The sequence below is a fragment of the Narcine bancroftii genome, chromosome 13 (genome assembly GCF_036971445.1).
Source record: "Narcine bancroftii isolate sNarBan1 chromosome 13, sNarBan1.hap1, whole genome shotgun sequence".
Classification (NCBI taxonomy): domain Eukaryota; kingdom Metazoa; phylum Chordata; class Chondrichthyes; order Torpediniformes; family Narcinidae; genus Narcine; species Narcine bancroftii.
This window is the reverse complement of record NC_091481.1, coordinates 79,590,588-79,616,182: the sequence shown is the minus strand read 5'-3', so window position 1 is coordinate 79,616,182 and position 25,595 is coordinate 79,590,588. Positions and strand designations below refer to the sequence as shown.

Genomic DNA, 25,595 nt, shown 5'->3' with positions numbered 1-25,595 from the left:
TAACTCATCTTCCCTTCATGAAACCATGCTGATTTTGATTAATCCTTACCTTTCCCAGTGGAGATTACTCCTGCCTCTCACAATTTTCTATTAACTTTCTACCACTGTTAACTTCAAGCTTGGAATTTCCTGAATTATCCCTGACTGTCCTCGAGCCATCTGGTCCTGCCTATGTGGCAACTAAATATGTAAAGATCTTGGAATCCAAACATTTCCCCTTGCCTCTCATAGCTGTCAGGGATATGCATCATTAGTCTTGAGGATTTATTTGGCTCTTGGCCTGCTAGGATCTGTATTACCATTTTTTTTTGTACTAACATGTTCTAGAACACAACATTGTAGCTGGAGAATTCAGTGCCTCAGTGAATACAAATGAAAGTGTTTGTTTAATACATTGCCTACATCCTCTGGTTCTACACGCACAATCCCACTTTCCACCCTAATCTTCGGTATTCTCCATTATTCTTGTGTGCCAGTGATATTTTGTACCCCTTCACCCATGCTTTCTATGCAGTTGAAGGTCCACACTGTTTCAGTTCTCCGTGCATGCTAATTTTTTTTTAATATTTGGGGTCTTGGGCTTACTTACCTTGTCTTTCAGCCTTGTGAGAATGTGTTCACCCTGAATTATTACCATTTCACTTTAAAATAACTCTCACCTCAAACATAGACTTGCCTGTACATAACTGTTTCCCATCTACTTTGGTCACATCCTGTCTTACAATATTAAAATCAGCATTTTCCCTCAATTAATTCTTCGACCATGCTTGTTCCTTTACTTGAAACGTGATTCTGCAGTCTCTCCCCAAATGCCTTCCCGCACTCACTTCAACCACTTGGCTACATTCCTTTTTTTTTAAATTTTTTATTTTTCACACCATAAATCACATTAACCATGATACACACTTTTTCCTTTTCACACATATACAGTGCCATTTTCTCCTCCCTCCTCCCATCCCACCCTCCCTACCTCCCCCCTCCCGTCCATTTAAGGTATAAAATCTAGGATACATTAAACCAGTCAGACAATGTTGTCATTCAATAAAAATACACCAGAAATTCCACTGAGTCCATTCTTTTCATTTCCTTTTCCTTCCGTTAGTGATTGTCCCCGGTAGATTTTTGCTATTATGTTTAATGTAAGGCTCCCATATTTGTTCGAATATTTCAATATTATTTCTTAAACTATATGTTATTTTTTCTAATGGAATACATTTATTCATTTCTATATACCATTGTTGTATTTTCAAATTATCTTCCAATTTCCAGGTTGACATAATACATTTTTTTGCTACGGCTAGAGCTATCTTAACAAATCTTTTTTGTGCACTTGGCTACATTCCTTGACAGTGTTCCAATGCCGCCCCTCTAACAAGACCACTGCCTCAAAAAAACACTCCTGAACACACTTCAGAGATGTTACCCCTTTAAGATTTTAAACACCAGTATAATTCCAGTAAATACTGAAGTTGGAAATTTTTGACTGCTGTCACCCTGTTTGCTCTTGCGTCTCTGTGCCTTTTGCCCTATATTGCCTTCTGCTGACTGTTGGGAGTCCTGTAATATGCCCCACTGTAATAAAGCGATTGGCTGCTTGTTCTGTCCATCTGGCCTCTTCAGAGCCTTCTAGGATATCCATCCGCGTTGCTGCATTGATGGATTTAAAACCAACATTGCAATTTCTCCATTTCTGCATTCCACCCCGCCTGCCACCATTATACCTGATGCAAGCTTTTTTTCCCCATATCTTGATGGCCATAATGTTATGTGTCCACGTGCTGATCAATGCTCTAAATTAATTTGACCCGCTCATCAGATTCCTTGCATTAAAATAGATGTAATTTAGTCTTGCATTTCACCCGTGTCTGTGCTGATCAACGATTGTCTCTCCTGCAAGTGCGCTGTCTCATTCCTCAACCAAATTAGTTTAAGCATTTCCCCAACAGCTGTGGCAAACTTTCTTGCAAATCTCGGTTCTGATATAACCAGTCCATTTTGTCTCCATCTTTTTCGCATTCTCATCAATCCAGAAATTAAAATCCCATCCCTTTATCTGACTTGTCCTCTTGTATAGTGCAGTGCAGCTTCCTAGGAACTCCCTGCCAAGACAGGGACTGACAATAGAATTCAAAACAGATGAGGGGCTGCAGAAGCTGAAACCTGGAGCAATAATAGTCTGCTGGAGCAACTCTGGGCCATGATGAAAGATCTAATGGAAAAGTTGACTATTCTCTCCACTACCCCCCACCCCCAAACTGAGTATCTCCAGCAAATTCTTTTTTCGTGAAACTAACAGTAAAATCTGGCCCGATAATGTCATTCCTACAAAATTAAATAGCTAATATGAATTCTAAATGTAACTCATGTTGACAAACAAATGGATGATTACCATCATATGCAAGGAATCTATTGAGCATGTGTTTGTAATGTTAATGCTTAACAGGATGTTCTTGAAGGAGGGAACCTGCGAAATGCCCTTCAGGAGTTACAACAAATAATTATAACACCTATCAAAGCCTACACCCCACCTCAAACAACCCTTAAAGAGGGGCACGACACAGATTCCAATAATACGTCCAACAAGGCAACTGGGCTGGGAGCAGACAGTCGGACAACCAAAGCTACTGCTGAGAAGGAATCAACTTCTGGTGGCTTTCAGTCCCAGAGTGTCTCAACGTGTGATGGAGAATCTGCAACAGCTCCCATATCAGAAGGTGACATTCCTGGACAGTTCACCAGAGTCATGGGAAAAGGTTAGTTCCTAACATTATCAATTGAGAACAGTTGAATGCGGTTGACACTCCTGCGTTTTCAAGAGCATCAGGGAGTACAATTATGAATGCAGATTGAAAGTTTTGTCGCCATTCTAATTGGATTTAAAATTGCAGTTTTGTTGCTTTGCTGCTTTTCCCCCTAAGGTCGTTCTTAGTATCGGCCCCTTTGCATTTAGGTCCTCCAATCAGGCTTTCATATGTGCTAGAGAGACCTTCGAAAAATAGAGTTGATTGAAGTGGGATATTTAACCATTTTGCTTATCAATTGCCTTCTGAAAAAGCTTCAGCATTTGGCTTTGGAAACAATCTTAAGTGTAAACAGGATGACACACAGACTGGAAACCTTTAGGAGGCTAAATCGTTTTTGCACTGTTCTTTCTTTCATGCCATTCTGTTGAAATCAAGATAGTTGCTCTGCCTTATAAATACTAATTATTTTTTAAGAGCCCACTCTGTTCCTACCAGTTTTTTATTCTTCCACCTATTTGTTTTTCATGGCTTCCTAATGTTTCATTTTGATCCTCTGATCTTGTGGGACATTTCCCCCACCCAGTTCTCTCAATAGGTATATTTTATGTTTCTTAAATTCCTTTGTTTTTAATTGTAGGTCAAAGGCAATTGACCTTGCGCAGACCCTACTTGGGTTGTAGAGGCCTGGATGAGAATTTTTTACTTTTGCTTTCCAATCAATTTTTAAACAAATGTTTTAGAAATGTTAACCTTCCCTAACTTTATAGAAGAGCTTCACAGGTGTTTGTCAGGCAAATCCTGTATAGCTACACAGCTGGAAGCTGTCGAGGCAATATTTTGGCAAGAGTTAAGCCATTATGTCACTTCTCAGAGGACTGGGTGGGGGATGATTTGGTGGCTGTGGCATATGGTCTTTTTCAAGATGGAGTGGCATGTTTTTCCCTGGATGTTCGACAGACTGACAGGATGGATGGGGCTGCATTTGCCAGCTGCTACACCCAGGCATCTTTTATGGGCAGGAGTAGGACATCTACACATCTTTCCCCTTCCGTACCACTAAGACACAACTATCAGAGACTGGGCTGATTCCCAAGCCTACGAGCCTGGCTGGTGGTTATTCTTCCTTCATCCACTCACTCGCTCATCGCAGCTGTTTATGTGATCCTCTCCCACACGTTTCCAATTTAGGAAAAATGTTGGGGTTCAGAATTGTCAGGCAATGTGCCCCTTCTGTCACCTTCGGCCTTGCTTTATATTTTGGTAACCAAAACACAAAATAGCAGCTCACCCAGTACCTATGTAGAAATGAACAAAGTTAATGTTTCAGGTCAATGGCCTTTCCATCAAAACAGACACTTAAGGTCAAAAGCAGGGAGGGGTGGAGACAAGGTTTGATAAGCTAGAGACCAGGAGAGGTTGAATAGCAAGTAATAGTATTGAGCTGAAGGAGAGTTAAGTCTTGTGAATGAGAAAAATTGTGTAAGGGGGCGCTTGTAATAAGTTCTTCATGGGAAAGAACAAGCAGTGCAAATTCAAAACTGGAATGGCTGATTATCTAAAACTATTCAATTCTGTACAGAGTCCATGTGCTTTGTCAGATGAGTGTTGTTCCTTGAGCTTCAGTTGAACTTCTTTGGGACAATGTAGGAGGCAGAGAGGTCAGTAGGATGGAGCATTGGTGTTCTTTTCTTAAAAGAAAAAAAAACACGTGGAGGAGAAAAATGGAAATGGTTTCTGCCTGGTTGAAAATTGCTCAGGGGAGTTGAGATTTTAATATGTTACAATCTCTTGTTTTCCTCTAGTTTGCACTCAGCTGCTAGTGTCCAGACCAGATGAAGAAAACATAAGCTCTTACTTGCAGCTCCTTGAGAAGTGCCTGGCACACGAGGTGGGTCCTTGCATGTTACACACGTTACTATTCCTATGGTATGGTGCTTGTTATCCCAGGTCAATGATCATTCTGAAATGGGAGAAAAACAAGGGTTGATCCTGTGCCTGATTTTCCCTTTTCCTACTCCATAAACTGGAATGTGAAAAGTGAGAACTAAAATGAGTTATGTTGCATCTTTCTGTCTGTCCTATACAGATTAAAGCTAAGGAAACAGTTTTTGAAGTGTATTAACAAAAATGTCAGTTAATTTTCATACAGACTTAAAAATTATGAGATTATGATGGAAAATGGAGTTGAAAACTCCATGCGTGAGAACACATCTCACGCATTTTGACAGATTTTTTTTAAATAACTATAGTAGATAAAACATTGGGTTAATGCACCATCATTTGAACTGATTCGTCTATTACCAGAAAAGTTGATGAAGGAAAGACTGTGGATGTTGTGATATATATACCTTTGATAAGGTCCTACATGGGAGGTTAGTTAGGAAGTCACTTGGTGTTCATGGTGAGGTAGAAAATTGGATTTGACATTTGCTGTCTTCACTGGGACTCAACACCCCTCTCCGTGACTGGATCCTGGACTTCCTAGTGGAAAGACCACATTCTGTCCGGGTTGGCAGCAGATGTCGAGCGCTGTCACGCGCGCTCAGCCTGCTCCTACTCACAAATGTGTCGCCTGATCCAGCTCCAAGAGGACCATAAGAGCGGCACTGGAGTCCTCCTTCACCCACCCCAAAATCAACGTGATCTACCAGGATTATTGTCTGAAGAGGGCGCGCAAAATCATCGCGACCTTCCACCCTGAACACAACATCTTTCAACTGCTCCACAGGGATTGAAACTGTGGAACAACCAAAGGAACTGCTCTCATAAGCATCTGAGACTCTCATAAGTACAAAACAATATTATTATTTAATAGAATAGATGAAATACTTGTCCTGCATATGTATTGTTTGTCTGTGTGTTCATGTCTGGTTGTGCGTCTCCATGTTTTGCACTGAGGACCGGAGAGCGTTGTTTCACCAGGTTGTATAATCAGGTGACAGTGAACTTGACCTGGCTTTACAGGAGAAGCCAGAGAGTGGTAGTGGACGATTGCCTCTATGACTGGAGGCCTGTGATCAGTAGTGTTGGGTCCATTGTTTGTCACCTATATCAACGACCTGGTTGATAATGTGGTAAAATGGATCAGTAAGTTTGCAAATGACACAGATTGAGGAAGACTTTCAAAGCTTGCAGAGGGATCTGGACCAGCTGGAAAAATGGGCTGCAAAATAGCAGGTGAAATTTAATGCAGACAAGTGTGAGGTGTTGGATTTTGAAAGGAGAAACCAAGTTTGGACATACATGGTAAATAGTCGGGCAGTGAGGAGTGCAGTGGAACAGAGGGATCGAGGAATACAGGTGCATAATTCCCTGAATGTGGCATTACAGGTAGACAAGGTTGTGAAGAAAGCTTTTGGCACATTGGCATTTAAAGGATTGAGTCTAGGAGTTGGGATGTTATGGTAAAGATGTAGAAGACATTGGTGAGGTTATGTGCAGTTTTGGTCACCTAACTACAGAAAAGATATGAGATTGAAAGGATGCAGATAAAATTGACTTAATTTCTCCAGGATTTTAGAAGCTGAGTTACAGGTTAACTGAGTTAGGACTGGAGCGTAGAAGAATGAGGGGATATTTGATAGATTTATGCAAAATTATGCTGGGTAGAGTAAGTGCAAGTTGGCTTTTTCCAGAGGTTAGGTGAGACACAAATCAGAGGACATGGATTAAGGGTGAAAGGGGAAACGCTTGGGGGAATTGTTTAACACAAGAGTGACAAGAGTATGAAACAGGCTGTTAGCTGAAGTGGTGAATTTTAACATTTAAGAAAAATATGGACAGTTGTGTGCTTGGAGGGTTATGGCCTGGGTGCAGGTCAGTGGGACTAGGCCGAATTAATAGTTCGGCACGGCCTGTTTCCGTGCTATAATGTTCTACCTTGTTGTTAAACTGTCAACATCAGTTCGGGTGAGATTTTTTTTCTGAGCAAGATCTCCCTTGGCAGTCCCTTCAATATTTCTGTATTCTTTCAGCCTTGAGAGCTGGCAAAGAATGTTTGAGAAGCACTGTGAACCTCTGTCCAGTGGCCGTGTTGAATAATGCACATCGCTGGGGTTCAAATGCAGCAGTTTTCACATTGTAAAGCAAACATTGATTCCTGCATCACCACAGATTTAACTTTAACTGATCTCTCCAGGGTTCCTGTACCTGTGTTTGCAATAGTGCTTCCCTGCTTAAAACATCACTCTGTCGCACACCAGCTTACCAATAGTTCATAACAAATACAAGTAAATTAAGTGTTGTGCTATCCTGCATGATTATTGGTCCTTGCACAAAATATGTTATGGCCATTTGTATGGATTTGATTGCAGGCATTTACTGAAACGCAGAAGAAAAGACTCTTCTCGTGGAAACAGCAGGTGTTTAAGCTGTTGAGGTCTTTTCCCAGAAAAGCCTTGTTGGAGATGCCAGGTGTTCGCCAGAGAAGGTGAGTTTTCTTTGCCACTTGTGTGATGCTAAACTCAAAACAACTTCAAATAATTTGTAGGAATTATATTCAAGGTGGAGATTGACAGACAATTAAATTACAGGTTGAACCTCTGTTATCCGGCACTCTCTAGTCTGGCAACTCCTGTCATCTGGCTCATTTTAAATCTCTGCCAAACTCCTTACAGACAGCACAGGACTCGAACCCCGGTCCTGATCAAGGCAGATGAAACTTTTACAGCGCCAGCGATCGAGACTGGGGTTCGAGGTCCATGCTGTCCGTGAGGAATTTGTACGAATGGCGGCAGATTCAACCTTTTCAACGCCAGCGATCGGGACGATAGCGCAAAATCCTTACGGTCAGTGTGGGACTCCGACCCTGGTCCTGATGATTGGTGCTGTAAAGGTTGAATCTGCCACGATCGGGGCTGGAGTTCGAGTCCCGCACTGTCCGTAAGGAGTTTGTACTGTACGTTACTGATTGTCCAAAACGCTCGGGACTGGGTCTTTATCGGTGAACCAGATTTTTCAGAAAACCGTGAAATTACTTTAAGCACCCCAGTAGCACCAGCAGAATACTTTTATCTCTCGCCGATCGCTGACACCTCCCCACCACGGTCGCCAACCCTGCTTGGGAGCCTGACCTATAACTGGTAGGAGATTGCACGTACAGTCCCAGGGATTGTCTTCCAGCAGAATTCAGTGACCCTGCTGAAGGAGTATTTGACAGTAATGGCGGCTCTGGGGAGAGGGGGGGCGACCTGAGGCAGCGAGGGGAGGGGGCAGCTCGGTGGGGGGGTGAGTGCACTGCAATGCTGCAGGTCAGAATGCCTCTCCTCTCGCAGTCAATGTGAAGGATGCCTTCCACCATGATACATGAGCACATCCCTCTCACTAAGGTCCGTAGTCGTATTGCCCCAGACAAAGCCCAGAATGATTTACAGCAAAACAAACCACAGCAGCATTTCCAAATAGTAGCATCTGCCCCCCCCCCCCCCCCTCCCCCGGCCCCCAACCATTTCATGCTATGAATTGCTTCGACTGGTCTAAGCTGTGTTGTTACTGAACTGGCGATAATTGAGCCTCACATGAACATGCTGTGTTCTTTTAAAAACTTTATTTATTTGAAAGATCATTAGTAATAATACACCATACATTCCATAGAGACAATTTTATATAAGTATTAAAAAAAAGAAAGAAAAAAAGAAAAAAAAATTTAAATCCCCTCCCACCCCATCAGCCAGCTCTCTTAAGGAAAGCCAAAAACATATAAACATATATTCCAAATATGGTAACCACTTATTAACCAAAAAAAAATTCTCATGCAGATTGTATGTAATTTTTTCCCATAACAATACAAGCTTTCAGTTCATTATTGCCATCGCATTATATTATCTTTCCAGGTACTTGCTACACATTTTCGAGCAACAGTGCTAAATATATAAATGCAATTTGAAATTTATCCCTTTAAAGGAACCATATAACCCATTTAAAAAAAATAGATGGATCTAATGGTAACTTAATATCATACAATTTTTCCAAAATTAACCTAATTTCTTCCCAAAATGATTGTACATAGACACAAGACCAAACAGCATGTAAAAAAAGTACCGGTACATACACCACATCTGAAACAAGAGTCCAAATTACTAAAACCATATTTTTTTCAACTTCTCTGGAATTAAATACAGCTGATGTAAAAAAGTTATAATTAACCATTCCATACCTCACATTCGTCGATCTAGTAACATTATCATGACACATATCCGCCCAATATTCTTCAGGAAAAACAAAAGCTAAATCATTTTCCCATTTAAGCTTAGACTTGTCCCATTCCGGTTTATCCATATTGTCTTGTAACACTTGGTACATAACAGAACTATAACTCCTTTTTGGTATAGAAGATATCAAAGACTCAAATTCCATCAAGAGAGGTAAAATCATCTCTACCAAACATATCTTTCACCAAAGCTTGCCGTTGATAATAAAACAAATAAATAATTTTCAGCAATATCAAAACGCTCTTTCAATCGATTAAAAGAAAGAAACTGTCCTTCTACAAAACAATCCTGTAACGTCTTTATACCCTTAGAATCCCAACTCTTTAAATGATTATTAAACATTGAAAAAGGGAATAAGCTGATTATTATATCAGGGGGTTAAGATTGACAATTTACCTCTTGATCCTAAAATCTTATTTTCCTTTGTCCGTATCTTTAATAAATGTTTTAATACCTCAACAGCCCTTAAGGCTAGAGCTGGATGAGGTCCTCACCCGGGAAGAGACATATAAGGCAATTGAACAACTGAAAAGTGGCAAAGCAGCAGGTATGGATGGAATCCCCCCAGAGGTCTGGAAGGCTGGCGGCAAAACTCTGCATGCCAAACTGCATGAATTTTTCAAGCTCTGCTGGGACCAAGGAAAACTGCCTCAGGACCTTCGTGATGCCATCATCATCACCCTGTACAAAAACAAAGGCGAGAAATCAGACTGCTCAAACTACAGGGGAATCACGCTGCTCTCCATTGCAGGCAAAATCTTCGCTAGGATTCTCCTAAATAGAATAATACCTAGTGTCGCCGAAAATGTTCTCCCAGAATCACAGTGCGGCTTTCGCGCAAACAGAGGAACTACTGACATGGTCTTTGCCCTGAGAGAGCTCCAAGAAAAGTGCAGAGAACAAAACAAAGGACTTGGCTTGGCTTCGCGGACAAAGATTTATGGAGGGGTAAAGTCCACGTCAGCTGCAGGCTCGTGGCTGACAAGTCCGATGCGGGACAGGCAGACACGGTTGCAGCGGTTGCAAGGGAAAATTGGTGGGTTGGGGTTGGGTGTTGGGTTTTTCCTCCTTTGTCTTTTGTCAGTGAGGTGGGCTCTGCGGTCTTCTTCAAAGGAGGTTGCTGCCCGCCGAACTGCGAGGCGCCAAGATGCACGGTTTGAGGCGAGATCAGCCCACTGGCGGTGGTCAATGTGGCAGGCACCAAGAGATTTCTTTAGGCAGTCCTTGTACCACTTCTTTGGTGCACCTCTGTCTCAGTGGCCAGTGGAGAGCTCGCCATATAACACGATCTTGGGGAGGCGATGGTCCTCCATTCTGGAGACGTGACCTACCCAGCGCAGTTTGATCTTCAGCAGCGTGGATTCGATGCTGTCGACCTCTGCCATCTCGAGTACTTCGATGTTGGAGATGAAGTCGCTCCAATGAATGTTGAGGATGGAGCGGAGACAGAGCTGATGGAAGCGTTCTAGGAGCCGTAGGTGATGCCGGTAGAGGACCCATGATAATAGGAAGCATACTGTACTTACGTCCTGATTGCTGCCGCTGTGAATGCGCTAACTGTGCCATCCCACAGTATTAGTTCCTGTTTTAAGCCTTGATCTACCTTTTGAATGTTTACAGAGTGGGTTTCTTTAGGGGGTCAATTTCTGTTTTCCGGCAATGGCCAGGTCCCAATGTCGCCGAATTAAAGAGGTTCCACCTGTACAATGAAGTATGGGAGGTTCATAAGAAAAGGCTAAGATTGCTATGGCCACAATCTTGCTGAACGTCGCAGTAAGTTTGAGGGGTTTGGCCTTTGGTGTAAACACTTGTGTGACACTAACTAGAGTTCTATACTGCTGCTCTACATTGCTGCAAGTTTACTGTGCTGTGTCTTGGTTTCCCTTTTGTATATTCCCTTCCTCTTCATTAACTCCCATTTGTCCCCTTGGAATGAGAGCTGGCACAGGAGGAAAAATACAGTGGTGTTTGTAATAAAGGTAAATCACAAAATTCTGTAGACTCTGTGCTTTAAGTAGCAAAGGTAAAGATACATCACCAACGTTTCGGGCTTGAGCCCTTCAAAGTATGAGAAAATACTTTCAAACAAAAGATGGGGGGGGAGGGAGGTTGGCAAAGGCAGGAGATGATAGGTGGAGAGAGTAGGGAGGGGACAGCAGTAATGAGGGGGAGGAGAGATGACTGGGTGGATGGAGGAACTGGAAAAACAGGAAAAGGGGGAAGGGAAAGAAAAGGCGAGCAGGTTTTGTGGCAGGCAGTAAAGTCAATGTTAATGCCATCTGGCTAGAGGGTGCCCGAACAGAAAATGAAGTGTAGTTCCTCCAATCTGCGGATGGTCAGGGTGGGATAGTACACAAGGCCACGGACAGACATGTGAGCGCGGGAGTGTGACTTGAGATTGAAATGATTGGCCACTGGGAGGAAACTGGTTGCGAATGGAGAGGAGGTGCTGAGCGACGCAATCTCTCAATCTGCGACTGGTCTCTCTAATGTAGAGAATGCCACAAGGGGTGCACCGGATGCAGTAAATAAGTGTTGCATCACTTGAAAGGCCTGTTTTGGGGCCCTGGACCGTGGTGTGGGCGCAGGTGTGGTGCCTCATACAGGCACAGGGGAAGGTGCAGTGAGTGGGGTGAGATGAGTGCATGAGGGAATCGCAGAAGGCTGAGAGGGGAGGAGAAGGAAATATGTGTCTGGTGGTGGGATCCTGTAGTAAGTGCCAGAAATTCCTGCAGTTGATGTGTTGGATGAGGAGGCTGGTGGGGTGGTAGGTGAGGATGAGGGAGATTCTATGTTTGTTGCGTCTGGGTCAGAGGGGACCAGGGCAGATGAGCGGGAAATGGAAGAGTTGTGGGTGAGGGCTGAGTTGATAGTGGTGGAGGGGAAGCCACGTTTATGGAAGAAGGCAGACATTTTGGAAGATCTGGGAGCAGATGCAGTGGAGACAGAGAAATTGAGAGAAGGGGATGGAATCCTTGCAGGGGGACGGGGTGAGAGGAGATGTCGTCCAGATGGTTGTGGGAGTTGGTGGTTTTGTAATATATGTCAGTGGAAAGCTTGTCTCCCAAGATGGAGACAGAGATCCAGGAAGGGATTGGCCAGGTGAGTTTGAGATCAGGGTGGAAGTTGTCCGCGAAGTGAATGAAATTGACAAGCTCATTGTGGTGCATGAATCAGCCCCGATGGAGTTGTCGATATACCGGAGGAAGAGTTGAGGGTCTTGCCTGTGTAGGCTTGCAGCATGGATTACTCCACAAAGCCTACAAACAGGCAGGCGTAGCTGGAACCCATGCAGGTACCCATGGCTACTCCTTTGATTTGGAGGAAGTGGGATGAGTTAAAGGACAAGTTGTGCCAGGCGGAGGAGGGAGGTGGTAGAAGTTGATTGGTCAGGTCTTTGGTCCAAGAAGGAGTGAAGTGCTTTCAGACCTGTGTGGGGATGAAGGTATAAAGGGATTGGACATCCTTGTATTCCTCAATAGTGGATGATTGAATCTGTGACATGTGTCATGCTTTGTCTAAAATCCAGGCACACCCAAACAGTCCATCACCTTATTGTTACAAATAATACTTCAGTTACTATATAAAAAATAATTGATTGGCAATGAGAACAAAGGATACATTTGTTCCTAAATTTTTATAAGCAGGTGGATTTCAATTACTGCATTAAGATCATTGCTTTCAATTTATTACAATTAAAATGTAAAGATCTAAAGCACGTGTACCAGATTGATCTGCCAGCTTTTATTTATATGGAAGGATTCTTAACCAGAGAGTCCCTCCATGTGTCACTACCACAGGATTGAAATGATGACCATCAGAAAATGAACGATGAAAAGTGGGATTGGATTCTCTGCTCACCATTTTTTTAAAGGAAGGTTATCCAAAGTTCCAGAATTTTAGAAGATTATTCATAGTTTCAAAATTTCTGCTACAAGTAGAATGTATTATGTAGGAAAGTGTTCCATTTCATCATTACCTTGGCGTCACAAACAGCATATTTTCTACTGTGTGGGGTTATGTGGATAATTGTTGGCGTTAACCAGAATGTTCCATGGATGTGCTAAAGTCTGGTCGTATCCAATGATCCACCTCCCCCAAAAATAATCACCGTGCCATGGGATCCTTTACATCCTCTTAAAAGGATGACAAGGTGTCATTTAACATCTCATTGAGGCAGGACTTCAATACCACACTGGGCTGTAAGCCTAGACTTTGTTCTCCGTCTTAAAAGGGAATTTGGCACCCAGCTTTCTGACTTGTGGAAAAGCTATCTTCAGAGATGCAGCTAACGCTTGGTTGATTTAAACATAGAATAGTCCTTTTAAAAATTTTTTTTTTAATTTTATACGTTAATGCAAACCTTTGGGAACCAGGTGAAAATGTCCCTCATGAGTGGGATTAATGCATTTTAAGTGATTTTTTTTGTCTAGTTTTCAAATTGGCTCGTCTTATTTGAAGCAGTTGTCCATCCGCACCAACCAACTAGCCAGAGTGTTCACGGAGATTTTCAACCTCTCGTTGCTGCAGTCAGAGGTTCCCACCTGCTTCATAAGGGCACCAATCATCTGGTACCCAAGAAGAGAAGCGTGAGCTGCCTCAATGACCCTCACCCAGTAGCACTGACTTCTACTGGGAGGAAATGGTTCGAGAGAGGTTGATCCTTGGCTAGAATGCAACGGTCTGGACCCACTGCAATTCGCCTATTGTCACAATCACTGCACAGCGCGCACAATATCCCCGGCTCTCCGATCAGTTCTAGATCATCTCAAACAGCAACCCATACAGCTGCTCTTCACCGTCTACAGCTCAGCCTTCAGTGCTGGTCAAGAAGGCTTAAACTCTGGGCCACTGCACCCCCCTCTACAACCGGATCTTTAATTGCCTTATCGGAAGGCTACAATCAGAAAAAAAAAGTCTTCTCCTCGCTGATCATCAACACCGGCACCCCTCAAGGATGTGCGCTTAGTCCACTGCTCTACCCATTATGTGGCCACACACAATTTCAAAGCTCTCTTGCAGATTTGCTGACGGCGTCACAGTTGTCAGCAGGATCACAAAGAGGAAGCGGACAGGAGGGAGATCAACCTTGTGCTCAACGTTAGCAAAACCAAGGAAAGGTGCAGACACTGGCCAACATTTTTCCAGACCTAGATGAAGGGCTCAAGCCTGAAACATTTTACCTTTGCGATATAAAGGACACTGCTTGACCTGCTGAGTTTCCCCAGCTTTGTGTTTTCACTTCAACCACGGTGTCTGCAGATTTTCCTGTTTTACTTCATACTTTGTGAGGCATTGGAGGAGATTCGTAATGTCACCGAAGACTCAAAAGCTTCTGCAGATGTACCGTGGAGAGCATTCTGGCTGATTGCATCACTGTCTGGTACGGAGGCGCCAACTCTCAGGACAAGAATATAAATGCCAGTGGATTGTTAACTCGGCCTGCGACATCACAGGCCCCAGACCCCACTCCATCAAGGCGGTGTCTTAAAAAGCAGCCTCTATCCTCAAAGCCCCACTGCCCAAGCCACACCCTCTTCACTCTGTGACCCTTGGGGGAAATGGAACAGGAGCCTAAAGATGAAGACTCAACGGCACAAGGACAGCTTCTTCCCCGTTGCCGTCAGATTCCTGAATAATCAATGAACCCAAGACACTGCCTTATTTTTCGTGCACTTTTTTTTAATATGAATGTTTGCTCTAATGATGATGTTGCAAAACACAGTGACTTGTTCTTGACCATAAATTCTGATTTTGCTCCATACTGACCTGGTGGAAAGTAAGTACACATAAGGGAGCTTTAGAGGATTCTATTCAGAAATTTGGGACTTTTTTTACCCCAGCTACAAAAGAGTAAATACCAGCTGAAATTGATGTACAGTAAAACCCCTGACGCCTATGGAAATTGACGGATGCCAAATAAATGAATTTTCTGGTTGCTTGAGATTGTGTGATTGGCGAACTAGCAGTGAGGCTTGCCAATTTTAACTTTGCATCATTTTTACCTATTTACTTTCCACAATTTATTTTTGCCGGTTGCTATACAAGGATCTTTTTATAAATTTTTGCTTTGATAATACGATTTATTCTTGTTTACTTGACTGTTAAAGTACCGTCATTCATTATGTTCATTAAAATTATGCTGATATTCCAATACATTTTATGTGCTTTTTTTTTCCAGCTGGGGTTTTGGTCAGTCCAGTTCTCTTCCCACAGCCGGTTCTGTGGTTGGTGGCCTGAGCCGAAGGGGTCAGCGGCCATTCCAGGTACCTCCGCGGGGTCTTTCTGCAAACCGCATGGGTCTGATCGGCACGTCGGCTGCTAATCTAGGTGGTGTTTCTCCAAGGCATACACTTAATCCACTGGCGAGCCAAGGCAGGCAGGTTAGTACTCTCTCCCCATTAAGTAGCATTTGGTTGAAAGGGGAATAAGTTTGGAAGGTCTTTTTTTTTAATTTTTTATTTTTCACACCATAAATCACATTAGCCATGATATACACTATTTCTTTTTCACACATATACAGTGACTTTAAGTTTGGAAGGTCTTTTATTCGTTTCAATACTGTTGCTTTTGGATTTGGGTGAACTATGAGGGGGCTAGACTCTTTAGCTTTAGGTTAATCTTGTTCATCACAAGATTTAAGAGCAGATGTAAGGCCATTCATCCTGTGGGATCTGCTCTGCCACTTAATCATGAGCTAGTCCTTATCATTCAACTCCCCGTAATCCTTGATGCCCTGACAAATCAGATGCCTGTCAATACACCCAATGACCTTGCTTCCACTGCTGCCTGTAGCAACAAGTTCCACGGACTCCCAACCCTCTGGCTGAAGAAATTTCTCCGCGTTTCTGTTTTAAATTGACCCCTTTTATCCTGATTTTCGACCCAGGTTTGGGTGATGGGGAGGATTCTTTCATTGCGATCATTAGGATTTTCTGTGTATGGTCACTTTCTGTTCGACTTTTGGGATCGTGGATGCAGAATAGCACCATTGATCAAGAGCGAACTGTGGGCTAGTATGAGGTGAGAATAATGTGTGCTTGTGGGTGGGATACGTGAAACAACATTTCATTCCCAAGTGTTTATAACTAACTGTTGGAAGCTACCCGTTTGTCACGTGCAGTGAAGGGGGTGATGGTATACTGTTCTAGCCACGAGTAAAGTTTGTAGGAACCAGTGAAGTGAAAAGGTCTTGTTGATGTGCATCTGGTTCCTGTGTTTAGTGCAGTTAATTCTGGCTGACTGAAGCTCCAGTTATGGTGTGACTGAAATTATAAGTGATCTCAGCTAATTTAAACACTTATGGACCCAGCAATACACCTCCTGAAATCTTTTGGACTCCGTCAGATTCAGATTTAGATTTTATTGTCATAGTATGTACGTGACATCACGTACAACCCCGAGATTCTTTTTCCTGCGGGTGAGCCAGAATTACGTGTATTCTGAGCACAGAATACACATAAACAATCTGCAATACAGAGAGGAAAAAAATAATAAAGTGCAAATGAGTCCCTGATTGGGTTTGTTGTTGGGGAGTCTGATGGTGGAGGGGGAGCAGCTGTTCCTGAACCTGGTGGTGCGAGTCCTTTGGCCCCTAGACCTCTTTCCAGATGGTAGCAGCGAGAGTAGAGCATGTGCTGGGTGGTGAGGATCCTTGTTGATTGACGGTGGCAGTGTTCCCTGTTGACGTTCTCGATCCTGGGCTGAGTCTGGTACCTTTTTGCAGGGCTATCCCAGACCGTGATGCAGCCGGTCAGCACACTTTCCGTCACCCATCTGTTGAAATTTGCCAGGGTTTCCGCTCTCACTCCTGAGGAAGTAGAGGCATTGACGTGGTTTCCTCACGATGCCATTAGTGGGTCCAGGAAAGATCCCGACGAGATAGTGACTCACAGGAGCAAGTCCTAATCATTTGTGTAGTGCCCAGCTGCAGTGATGAAGAAAGCTCGATCACTCCGCTGTTAGCTATTCCACTAGCACCCATTTTAACCTGTGTGAATAAAGAACCAAAGAGCTGGATGTATCCATAGGTGGTGAGGAATCCAAAGATTTGTTTTCTAGGTTTCAGTACGAACTAAATTTCTAGCAATGATATGACACCTTTGTCTGACTGCCAAGTGGGAGAAAGAAAGTGGATCCTGGAAATTCAGCTGTGCCTATGAGATAAATCTCTCTTTCCTATTCCCACAGAATCTATGGTTTGCAAACCCCGGTGGCAGCAATAGCATGCCGAGTCAAAGTCGCAGCTCTGTGCAACGGACCTACTCTCTACCTGTGCACACCTCCCCTCAAGCCATCCTGATGTTTCAGTCAGGTTCGTCGCTTTTCAGTCACTGATCTTTTCTTCCGTTGCTTGACAGTTGTTCCTGAAGCCAGGACCAAGTGCAGAGAAAACTCGTTGGGGGCATCCATGGAAAGAAGATCTTTTGGTTCGAACTGGCAAATTAAAATGCTTTGCGCTAATTAAATAGCAATCATCAAAGAGAATTGGAAGAGAGGTTCACACTGAGGGTCGTGGAATCCTGTATCCCATGGGGTTGGGGGTGCTGAGTGAGATGCAAGCCAGAGGATATGGGTCAAAGGTGAAAGGGGAACTTCTTCACACAGAGCATGGTGGGAGTGGGAACCAAGCTAGCCAAAGTGAATGTGGGCTCAGTTTTAACAATAGTAAGAATTTTGACAGATCCATGGATGGCAGGGGTATGAAGGGCTATGGACTGCTGCAGGTCAGTGGACTGGGCAGACTAATAGTTCAGCACAGACTAGAAGGGCTGAAAAGCCTATTTCTGTAATAATGCCCTGCAAATAAAATATTTTTTGGATACTGGGAATATCCAGATTGGGTAAATCCAGACCAGAAACCTCTGGTATTGAATAGAGGAGCCGGTACGAAGGGTCTCGTGAGCTTCTTCCATTTAACACATTGCTAACATGATGTAGCAAATGAAGAACACTGCAGATGCTAGAAACCTGAAACAAAAAAAAAGGGGGTGGGGGGGCATGGTTAGCGAGGCGAAGAGCACAACGCTGTTGCAGTGACTGGGTTCAAACCTCGCGCTGTCTGTAAGGAGTTTGTGCGTTCTCCCCCCTGTCTGTTGGAGGGTGGGAGGGGGAGGGTTCCTCCGGTGCTCTGGTTTCCTCTCACCCTCCAAAACGAACTGGGGTGGGGTTGTAGGTTAATTGGTATATTTGCAACCAACAAATTTTCCGCTGCAACCGTGTCTGCCTGTCCCGCATCGGACTTGTCAGCCACAAACGAGCCTGCAGCTGACGTGGACAGTTACCCCCTCCATAAATCTTCGTCCGCGAAGTCAAGCCAAAGATGTCTAATAGGTTTGTCATTCCCATTCAGCTGGTTGAATTATTGGAATTTTATATCTAATGTTGAGCCTTGATCTTGGAGAACAAAGCAAAGACTGGGAGTGAAGTAGAGTAAAGGGTCGCCAAGCCCAATTGCTTGTCCAAGCTGCTCCATTGCATGAGCAGGCTCTATATCAGCATTCTAGGTGTTCAAGCACCCCTCAGTGTTTGCTCACTAGGAAAGGGTGTCTGCTCATACCACTGGAAACAAATCCCACTGCAGTCACAATGCACAAAAGGTGCTGGAGAAACTCAGCAGGTCCTGCAGCGTCCATAGGAGGAAAAGATGTAGATCCAATGTTTCGGGCCTGAGTCCTTCATCAAGGTAGGAGCAAAAATCAGGCAGGTGTCTGAATAAAAGGGTTTGGGGTGGAGGGTTGGGGGAACGAGAAGCACAGGCCCACAGCCAAGAGGCCAGGAGTGAACAGCAGAGAAAAGATCAAGGGGTGGAGGTGGCTCAGTGAAGGCAAAGCTGGGGGAAAGGAGATGGAGGATAGTGAAAGAGGGAAACTAGTGAAGATCTGGACATGGAGAAAGAGGGATGGGGGCCTAAAGGAATGTGGAGAAGTCAATGCTAATGCCATCTGGTTGGAGGGTGCCCCAGATGGAAGATGAGGCGTTGTTCCTCTCATTTGCAAGTGGTCTCAGTCTGGCTGTGCATAAGACCATGTGCAGATGTGAGAATGGGGTGGGGAAGGCAACACTGGGAGTTCCATGCTATTACAGCAGGCAGAGCGAAGGTGCTCAACGAGACGATCCCAGTGTCTGTCCAGTCTCTCCAATGTAGAAGGAGGCCAGATGCGGTGGATGATCCCCGCAGATTCATGCGTGAAGTTTTTCTTCACTTGGAAGGACTGTCACTGAATGGTGGTGAGGGAGGAGGTATGAGTGCAAGTGGAGCATCTCCTGCAGTCACAGGGGTAGGTACCAAGGGGTGATTGGTGGGAGTGGATGAGGGAGCAGTCCCTGAGAGGGAGGAGAGGGGAAGATGTGTTGTCATGGAGGAAGCAGGACCTGGTGAGTTTCTCCGGCCCGTTTGTGTATTAACTAGAATCACAGCATCTGCACACTTTCCTGTTTCACCCCAGAGCAATTGGCAGCTTGTGACTAAAGAAACTGAGAAGGTCAGGATGGTTTGGTATTTCAAAAATTTGGTTTATCAAAACTTTGTTCTATTTTACCAGAATGTCAAGTGCCAGTAACGGAACCAGAGATTAACACAAGATTGGAATCTCTTTGCCTCAGTATGACAGAGCATGCCTTAGGAGGTAAGTGCCTTCTATTGTGGATTCCACATGGAATTTAATTTTAGCTGGACCAGCCGTATAAATATCATAAATAAAGAGCAAGTCAGAGGCTGGATGCCTTGCACTAAGTGGTTTCACCACCTTGTTCCTCAATTTTTCTTTCATCTGCAGTCCAGAAGCTATGAATGTTTTGGGAAATTCTCCATTTATGCCTGGAGAATTATTTGAAAATGCACCTGATCCGAAATGCACGGGCCCAGAAGTGTTTCAGATTTTGGATTTTTTAGGATTTTGGAATGATGTGTTTGGGGTAACTAATCAACATCTGTATCAGCTGTTAAACGACGACGACAGGCTTTCAGTCTCCACCTACGATGCTGTGTTTAGATCAAAAGGTTACATACAGTACACTTTTTTCAATGAAAGAGTCTTGCTGACCATGTTACACTCAAACATGGCATTTTAAATAGAGATGACTTTCAGATTTCACATGAAGATAAGCCTTGATTCCTAACCATTTTGGCTATTTCACCGTCAGTCATTTTCAACAATATCTTTGTACCACAGAACAGACCCATAGCAAAAAAAAACCAGTGATTAATGCCCGTGGGTGTAGTGGTGATGATGCTTGGTAACAGATGTGGAATTTTCCACTTGTGGTGTCATGTCGGCGCTCAAAAAGTTTCACATTTTGGAGCATTTTGGATTTTCGGACAATGTGACAGTAACATTTGATGTTCTGTACCATTTGAGGGCAAAACAGCCCACTTGATATCTCGTCACCCTAAATTTCCTCCAGCAGAGATAGTGTGTGCTGTCTCCCAGGGGGTACTGCAGTTACTTACCTGGAATACTCTAATAGACCCTCCCACCTGGAGGGAGGACAAGGGCACCAGCTGAATGGAAATATCACCACCTGCAGGTTCACCTTCCTCGCTCCCCTCTTGAAAACACAGGCATTTCTTGACAGTGTTGGAGACTAAATCCCAGAGTACCATACGTGAGCCAGAGGCTGCAAGGGTTTTTTAAAAAATAAACTGGCTTGTATTCACCAGCCTGGGTCACTTAAGAATGGGTAATGTTTGGGGCAAAGATTGACTTGCCCCTGTCCTCCACAGTTTTAAATGTGTCATTAAACAATTCACAGGATCGAAATGCACATACCAGATTTTATTCAAAGTTATTTGTATACATTTTGGTTTGCTTCTGAAAAACAAGAATAAAACAGACAGACATCACCCAAATGGCCAAAACCAACAACAGTACAGCCCTGATTATCCAAAATGGTCAGGACTGGACCTATTTCGGATAAACAATATTTTAAGAGAACCAGTCCTTTTTTTTAAAAAAAAACAGCCCAGTAGCCACAGCAAATTACTTGTACCATTGTTTAAACAACAAGGGAAGGCTTTTTAAGCATGAAATAATGTTTAATTCTCACTAAAAATAAAACCTGAACAAAGTAAGATAAATCCAACACCAAAAACTCAAATTTATGCTCAATGGTTTTACCAAAATTCCAAAAAAAATCACCACCTGGTGATGTCTATAGCCCCTTTCACACTTGAATCCCACAAAATTGGCCGTTCAGTGTCCTGGGATAAGAATGGGGGTTTGGCTTTTCACACTTGACCACTCCTAACTGGGACGCTGAACTCTTTCACACTTGCAAGGAGCCATCCTCGGGGTTAGGACTGTTCTACCTTCTACTGGTGATGTCATGATTGTAAGGTAAAACATCATGAGATGGGAATGTGTAAGGAGTTACCCTGTACAGGGCTGTAACAAGAAGGGGAGGTGTCCTTGTACTCCTGTTAGGTAAAACATCATGAGATGGGAATGTGCAGGGCTGTAACAAGATGTGAATGCATCCTTGTACTTACAAGATAAGAGAGACATTGATGGATTGAGAGGCAGGAAGCTAGCAGGGAAAGGATAGCAACAGTTTTAGTCATTGGACAAGTAATGATATGATGATGTTCTAAGCACGTATCCAAGGGTATAAAAAATCACCATTTTGCTGATAACGGCAGAATGCATTCTCCGACTAACATGGTTAGTCGCAAGTGTTACAATCCGGTAATAAAGAACAAAGAACCCTGATTTCGACTCAGCCTGGTGTTTGTCTCACTCATTCATGAACAAAGCAGACCTAACATGATGCGTCGAGCGATGGTGAACCTGCCCTAAATCCTGATCAATGTATTATGATCTTATATTTGAATAAAATTAATTATAGCATAATTAAGCTTTATGTACAGCACAGTAGAAGCCCTTCAGCCCCTGTTGTTGTTGTGCCGTCCTATATAAACTTTTATAAGGGAGCGTGCGAAAATGCTGGCAATAAATAGCAATAGCGGACTATTTTTAAACAGGGTGGGAAAGTTTGTGGCGCTATAAGCGCACAATTTGTATAGCGTGGGAAAGTTTGTAGTGCTATTGCGTACTATTTAAATAGCGTAGGAGAGTTTGTAGCGTTATACAATTTGTTTAGTGTGGGAAAGTTTGTGGCGCTATCGTGTACAAGTTAAACAATGTGGGAAAGTTGGTAGCATTGCATACAATTTTTAAATACCATGGGAAAAAGCGATGATGGATCTGCCCTCGCGGAATTCCATGCAGCAGAGAGGGCTATATGCTTGGCTGCATTCATGGAGGGGTTTCTCTGCTGCACGGCATTCTGGGAAGTCAGGTCCACCATTGCTTTTTTTTCTCCAGTCTTTATAAATTGTGCACGATTGCGCTACCAATTTTCCTACGCTGTTTAAAAATTGTCCACTATTGCTATTTATTTCCTCTTTCTCTCTCCCGCTGTGACTTTCCCACGACAAAGTTTATACCTTCATTTTAATCTTTTTATCCATCACGTTCCTGCACTCGCACAAAAACTTGAGTCATTTCAATCCCACAATGCAAATTGCAACGTCGGTGTCTGCAGATGCAGGGGATTGTACCCCGGCATGAGATGATGTCGTCATTGATCTATTTTTGCTTTCACACTATGTACTTTAAAGGCCAATTGCCAGTTAATTCCTGGGAACACTTGCAAATGTAAAAGGGGTTTATGATTCAGTCTTCAAGCAGCCATTGCTTGCAAGGTACTAAACGTGACCTCTTCAAAATACATTTGCTATGTCCCAAATATTAGGATGTCCTGAAATGAGGGGACTATGTATAAAAAGTGCTGTAATTTCTACATGGTCAAACCAAAATGTATACAAATACCCTTTAATAAGATCTGGAATGTGCACTTTCACCATGTGAATTGTTTGATTGCAAATTTAAAACTGGAGCACAGGGCAAATAAAGGAAAAATGTGTCTTTGTCTCAAACATTGTGGAGGGCCCTGTAAATGTTGAGATCTTTGGTGATGCCCACATCCCATTAAATATTGAAAAAATAGTTTGTGTGAGATATTGCCCAAATAATCATGCAGTTGTCCTGAGGGGAATTGCGTAGCAATATCTGTGACTCCTGTTTAGACATATTGTTACCATCCTTTGGGTATTCAAAAGCTATTCACCAACAAAGATTGCGTCTAAATTTATTCAACATGTTTTAGTTTCCTCCCAAAATTGTCATCAAAAATGGCCCCTTTTCCTGAACTCAATGTGGGGGCACGAATGACATTCTCCAAAGGAACTAGCAGATGCCAACGGAAGTAATTTTTTTTTTTAAACCAAGTATTTTTGAAAAGATTCAAATCCAAGTGCATGAAGCAAACGACCGAACATGCTGCAATGAAACCTTTCTCTGTGATCTGCACACCAGCTGAGGTCCTGAGTACCAAGTAGTACAATGAACTTTTTTTTAAAAAGACAAGCTACATTTAATTTCTTAAAATATTCCTTTAAAATTAGCCGGAATGATACATAAAAATTATAAATTGATTTAAACTTTTGCCACTGTGCACTTTACTAATGGCTGTGTGATTTGTAAGGATGTGTCGTAAGCAATGTTCTCTAATTTTTAGTAGTCAGTGCACACAAAGATCTTACATTGTGCGATTTTTTTTTTTTTTTTTTTCTCCCTTGCGCCAAAAGCACGTGCGCACTGGAGGCTTGTGCAAATGTAAACTTGAAATTGTTTCAAGATCATTTTGGCACAGCCGATCTCTCATGACTTGTTTTAATATCCAAGTATAAACCAACTAACTAGTTAACAGAAACCGTTAGCCAAGAGATCATTTTCAATCAGTATAATGATCAATGACTGCATTATTTTGGGTCACTAACCTTTGGTGTGCACCGTCATTTCCTTTGTGCACTGGTTGCAAACTGTGCGCATGTGCGCACAGCTTGGCGGGAACCGTGGTTGCAGTGAGCGTCAGGTCTTTCTAAGAATTGAAGGCAGTTCTACAAGAAGCTGCAGATGTCTCGTGCAATACATGAAAGCAGTGGAGAAACTCAGCAGATCAATGCAGCATCCTTAGGAAGTAACATTTGGGACTGAGTCCTTCCTCGAGAATGTGGAAAAACAGAGGCCCGAATAAAAAGGATGGGGTTAGGGGGAGGTCCACAAACCAACAGGCAAGAGATCATGGGGCTGGATACTTGTGGGAGACTAGAAAAGAAAGCTGAGTGATGAGGAGAATAGAGCATGAAGGAGGGTAGCCCTGGAGAAAGAAGGAGAATAGGGTGGGGAACTGGAGGAAAGGAGGCGGGTAGGGAAAGAGGGACGGCAGGGAGATGTTGATGGAAATTAGAGTTCACTATTAATGGTCTGGTTGGAGACTGCAGATACTGAACCCAAGGAGTTTCTCCAGTTTGCAGTGGCCCCATTTTTGGCAGAACGTGGGGCCATGGACAGGCATGTCCAGGTGGGAATGAGGTATGGAGTTGGAATGGTTGCCTGCTGGGAGGTCCTCGCTGTGGCAGCAGACCGAGTAAAGATTGAAGGTATTTCCACTTCAGAGCCCAAGCAGTAAATTTGTAGCCCGGATTTATTAGAAGCCAGTTCAGACAAGAAGCAGTGGAAATGCCTTTTAGTGATACGAATGAATTTTCCTTTCATTTTAACAGATGGAGTGGACAAGACGTCAACTATTTAGTGTGCTGTACTTCGCTTGTGAACACTCATTGAGAGACTGACGTTACACAACAGCTGCAGGAAACACCACTGATGTTTGAAGGGGTCACTACACCTTGTATATTTTTGCTGATCTTTATTTAACCTCGGGGGAATCAGACTGATAACCCAAACTACTATCAGTCTGTTTTCCATTATATTTTTTATTTTAACTTTTTTCAGTACCCATCTGGTTAAAGGTTCAGCACCGGTACAAAAATCATTTAGCTCGACTTAATTTAAAAGAAAACTGGGCACTAACGTGAAATTAGTGATTGACAGTGTGATGTGCTGAGCAGTGCTCATGACGGAGAGAGGAGAGACGGGAACTCTTGGGCTGATGTTACAATGGTCTTAACAGAAACCTGGACGTGTTAATTACTGTGGTGTCATTTAGGTCTGGTACCAATGCATACAGTACTTGGCAGTAGTCAGGTCTGGTGTTTATCTGTCTATCACTAATTTAACCCAAGATCTCTGGGCAAAGTGATGAAAGCAAGTTAACAATTTAAGAACGTTTAAACTGCAAGAGATGTTCTGTTCTGAAGCACGCATTACTAGATAAATCGATGGTTGCATTAGCAAAACCGCTCCAGCATATTACTGAGGAGCTACAAAGAAGAATGGAAAGATAACTGACATTTTTTGGGTTATATATCTGTAAGTTTGTGCTTGTATTGATGGCAAAAATACATCTACACAGCTCCAAATTAGCATTATTTGGACTGAATTTACTTGTGCTTTTGTGGTTGATATTTGTTTGCCTTATTTCTGCATTATGATCTATAACAGGAGATGGTTTCCTGATAGAATTCTCCATGAAGTACTGCCTCTCTCCCCGCCCCCCCCCCCCCCCCCCCCATCAAGTTAGTTGACATTGGGATTCTGAAGGAGTCTCAGACTCTTATCCCGTTCTCTTGGGTTGGAGAATGCCTCTACATTTGGTTTACTTTGGGATTTTGTGTAGG

The 25,595-nt window shown here is 43.2% G+C and overlaps 1 protein-coding gene across 1 annotated transcript in view; it reads left to right on the top strand.

Moving 5' to 3' along the window:
• LOC138747969 (protein Smaug homolog 1-like) overlaps positions 1 to 25,361 on the top strand; it is an 88,327-nt gene extending 62,966 nt beyond the window's left edge. The window contains 7 exon segments of the mRNA XM_069907628.1: positions 2,444 to 2,753; positions 4,547 to 4,632; positions 7,058 to 7,173; positions 15,135 to 15,336; positions 17,144 to 17,267; positions 19,498 to 19,581; positions 24,582 to 25,361. Of these exon segments, the coding sequence (XP_069763729.1) occupies positions 2,444 to 2,753; positions 4,547 to 4,632; positions 7,058 to 7,173; positions 15,135 to 15,336; positions 17,144 to 17,267; positions 19,498 to 19,581; positions 24,582 to 24,610 (951 nt within the window). The 3' untranslated portion in view covers positions 24,611 to 25,361.
• The last annotated feature ends 234 nt before the right edge of the window (positions 25,362 to 25,595 follow it).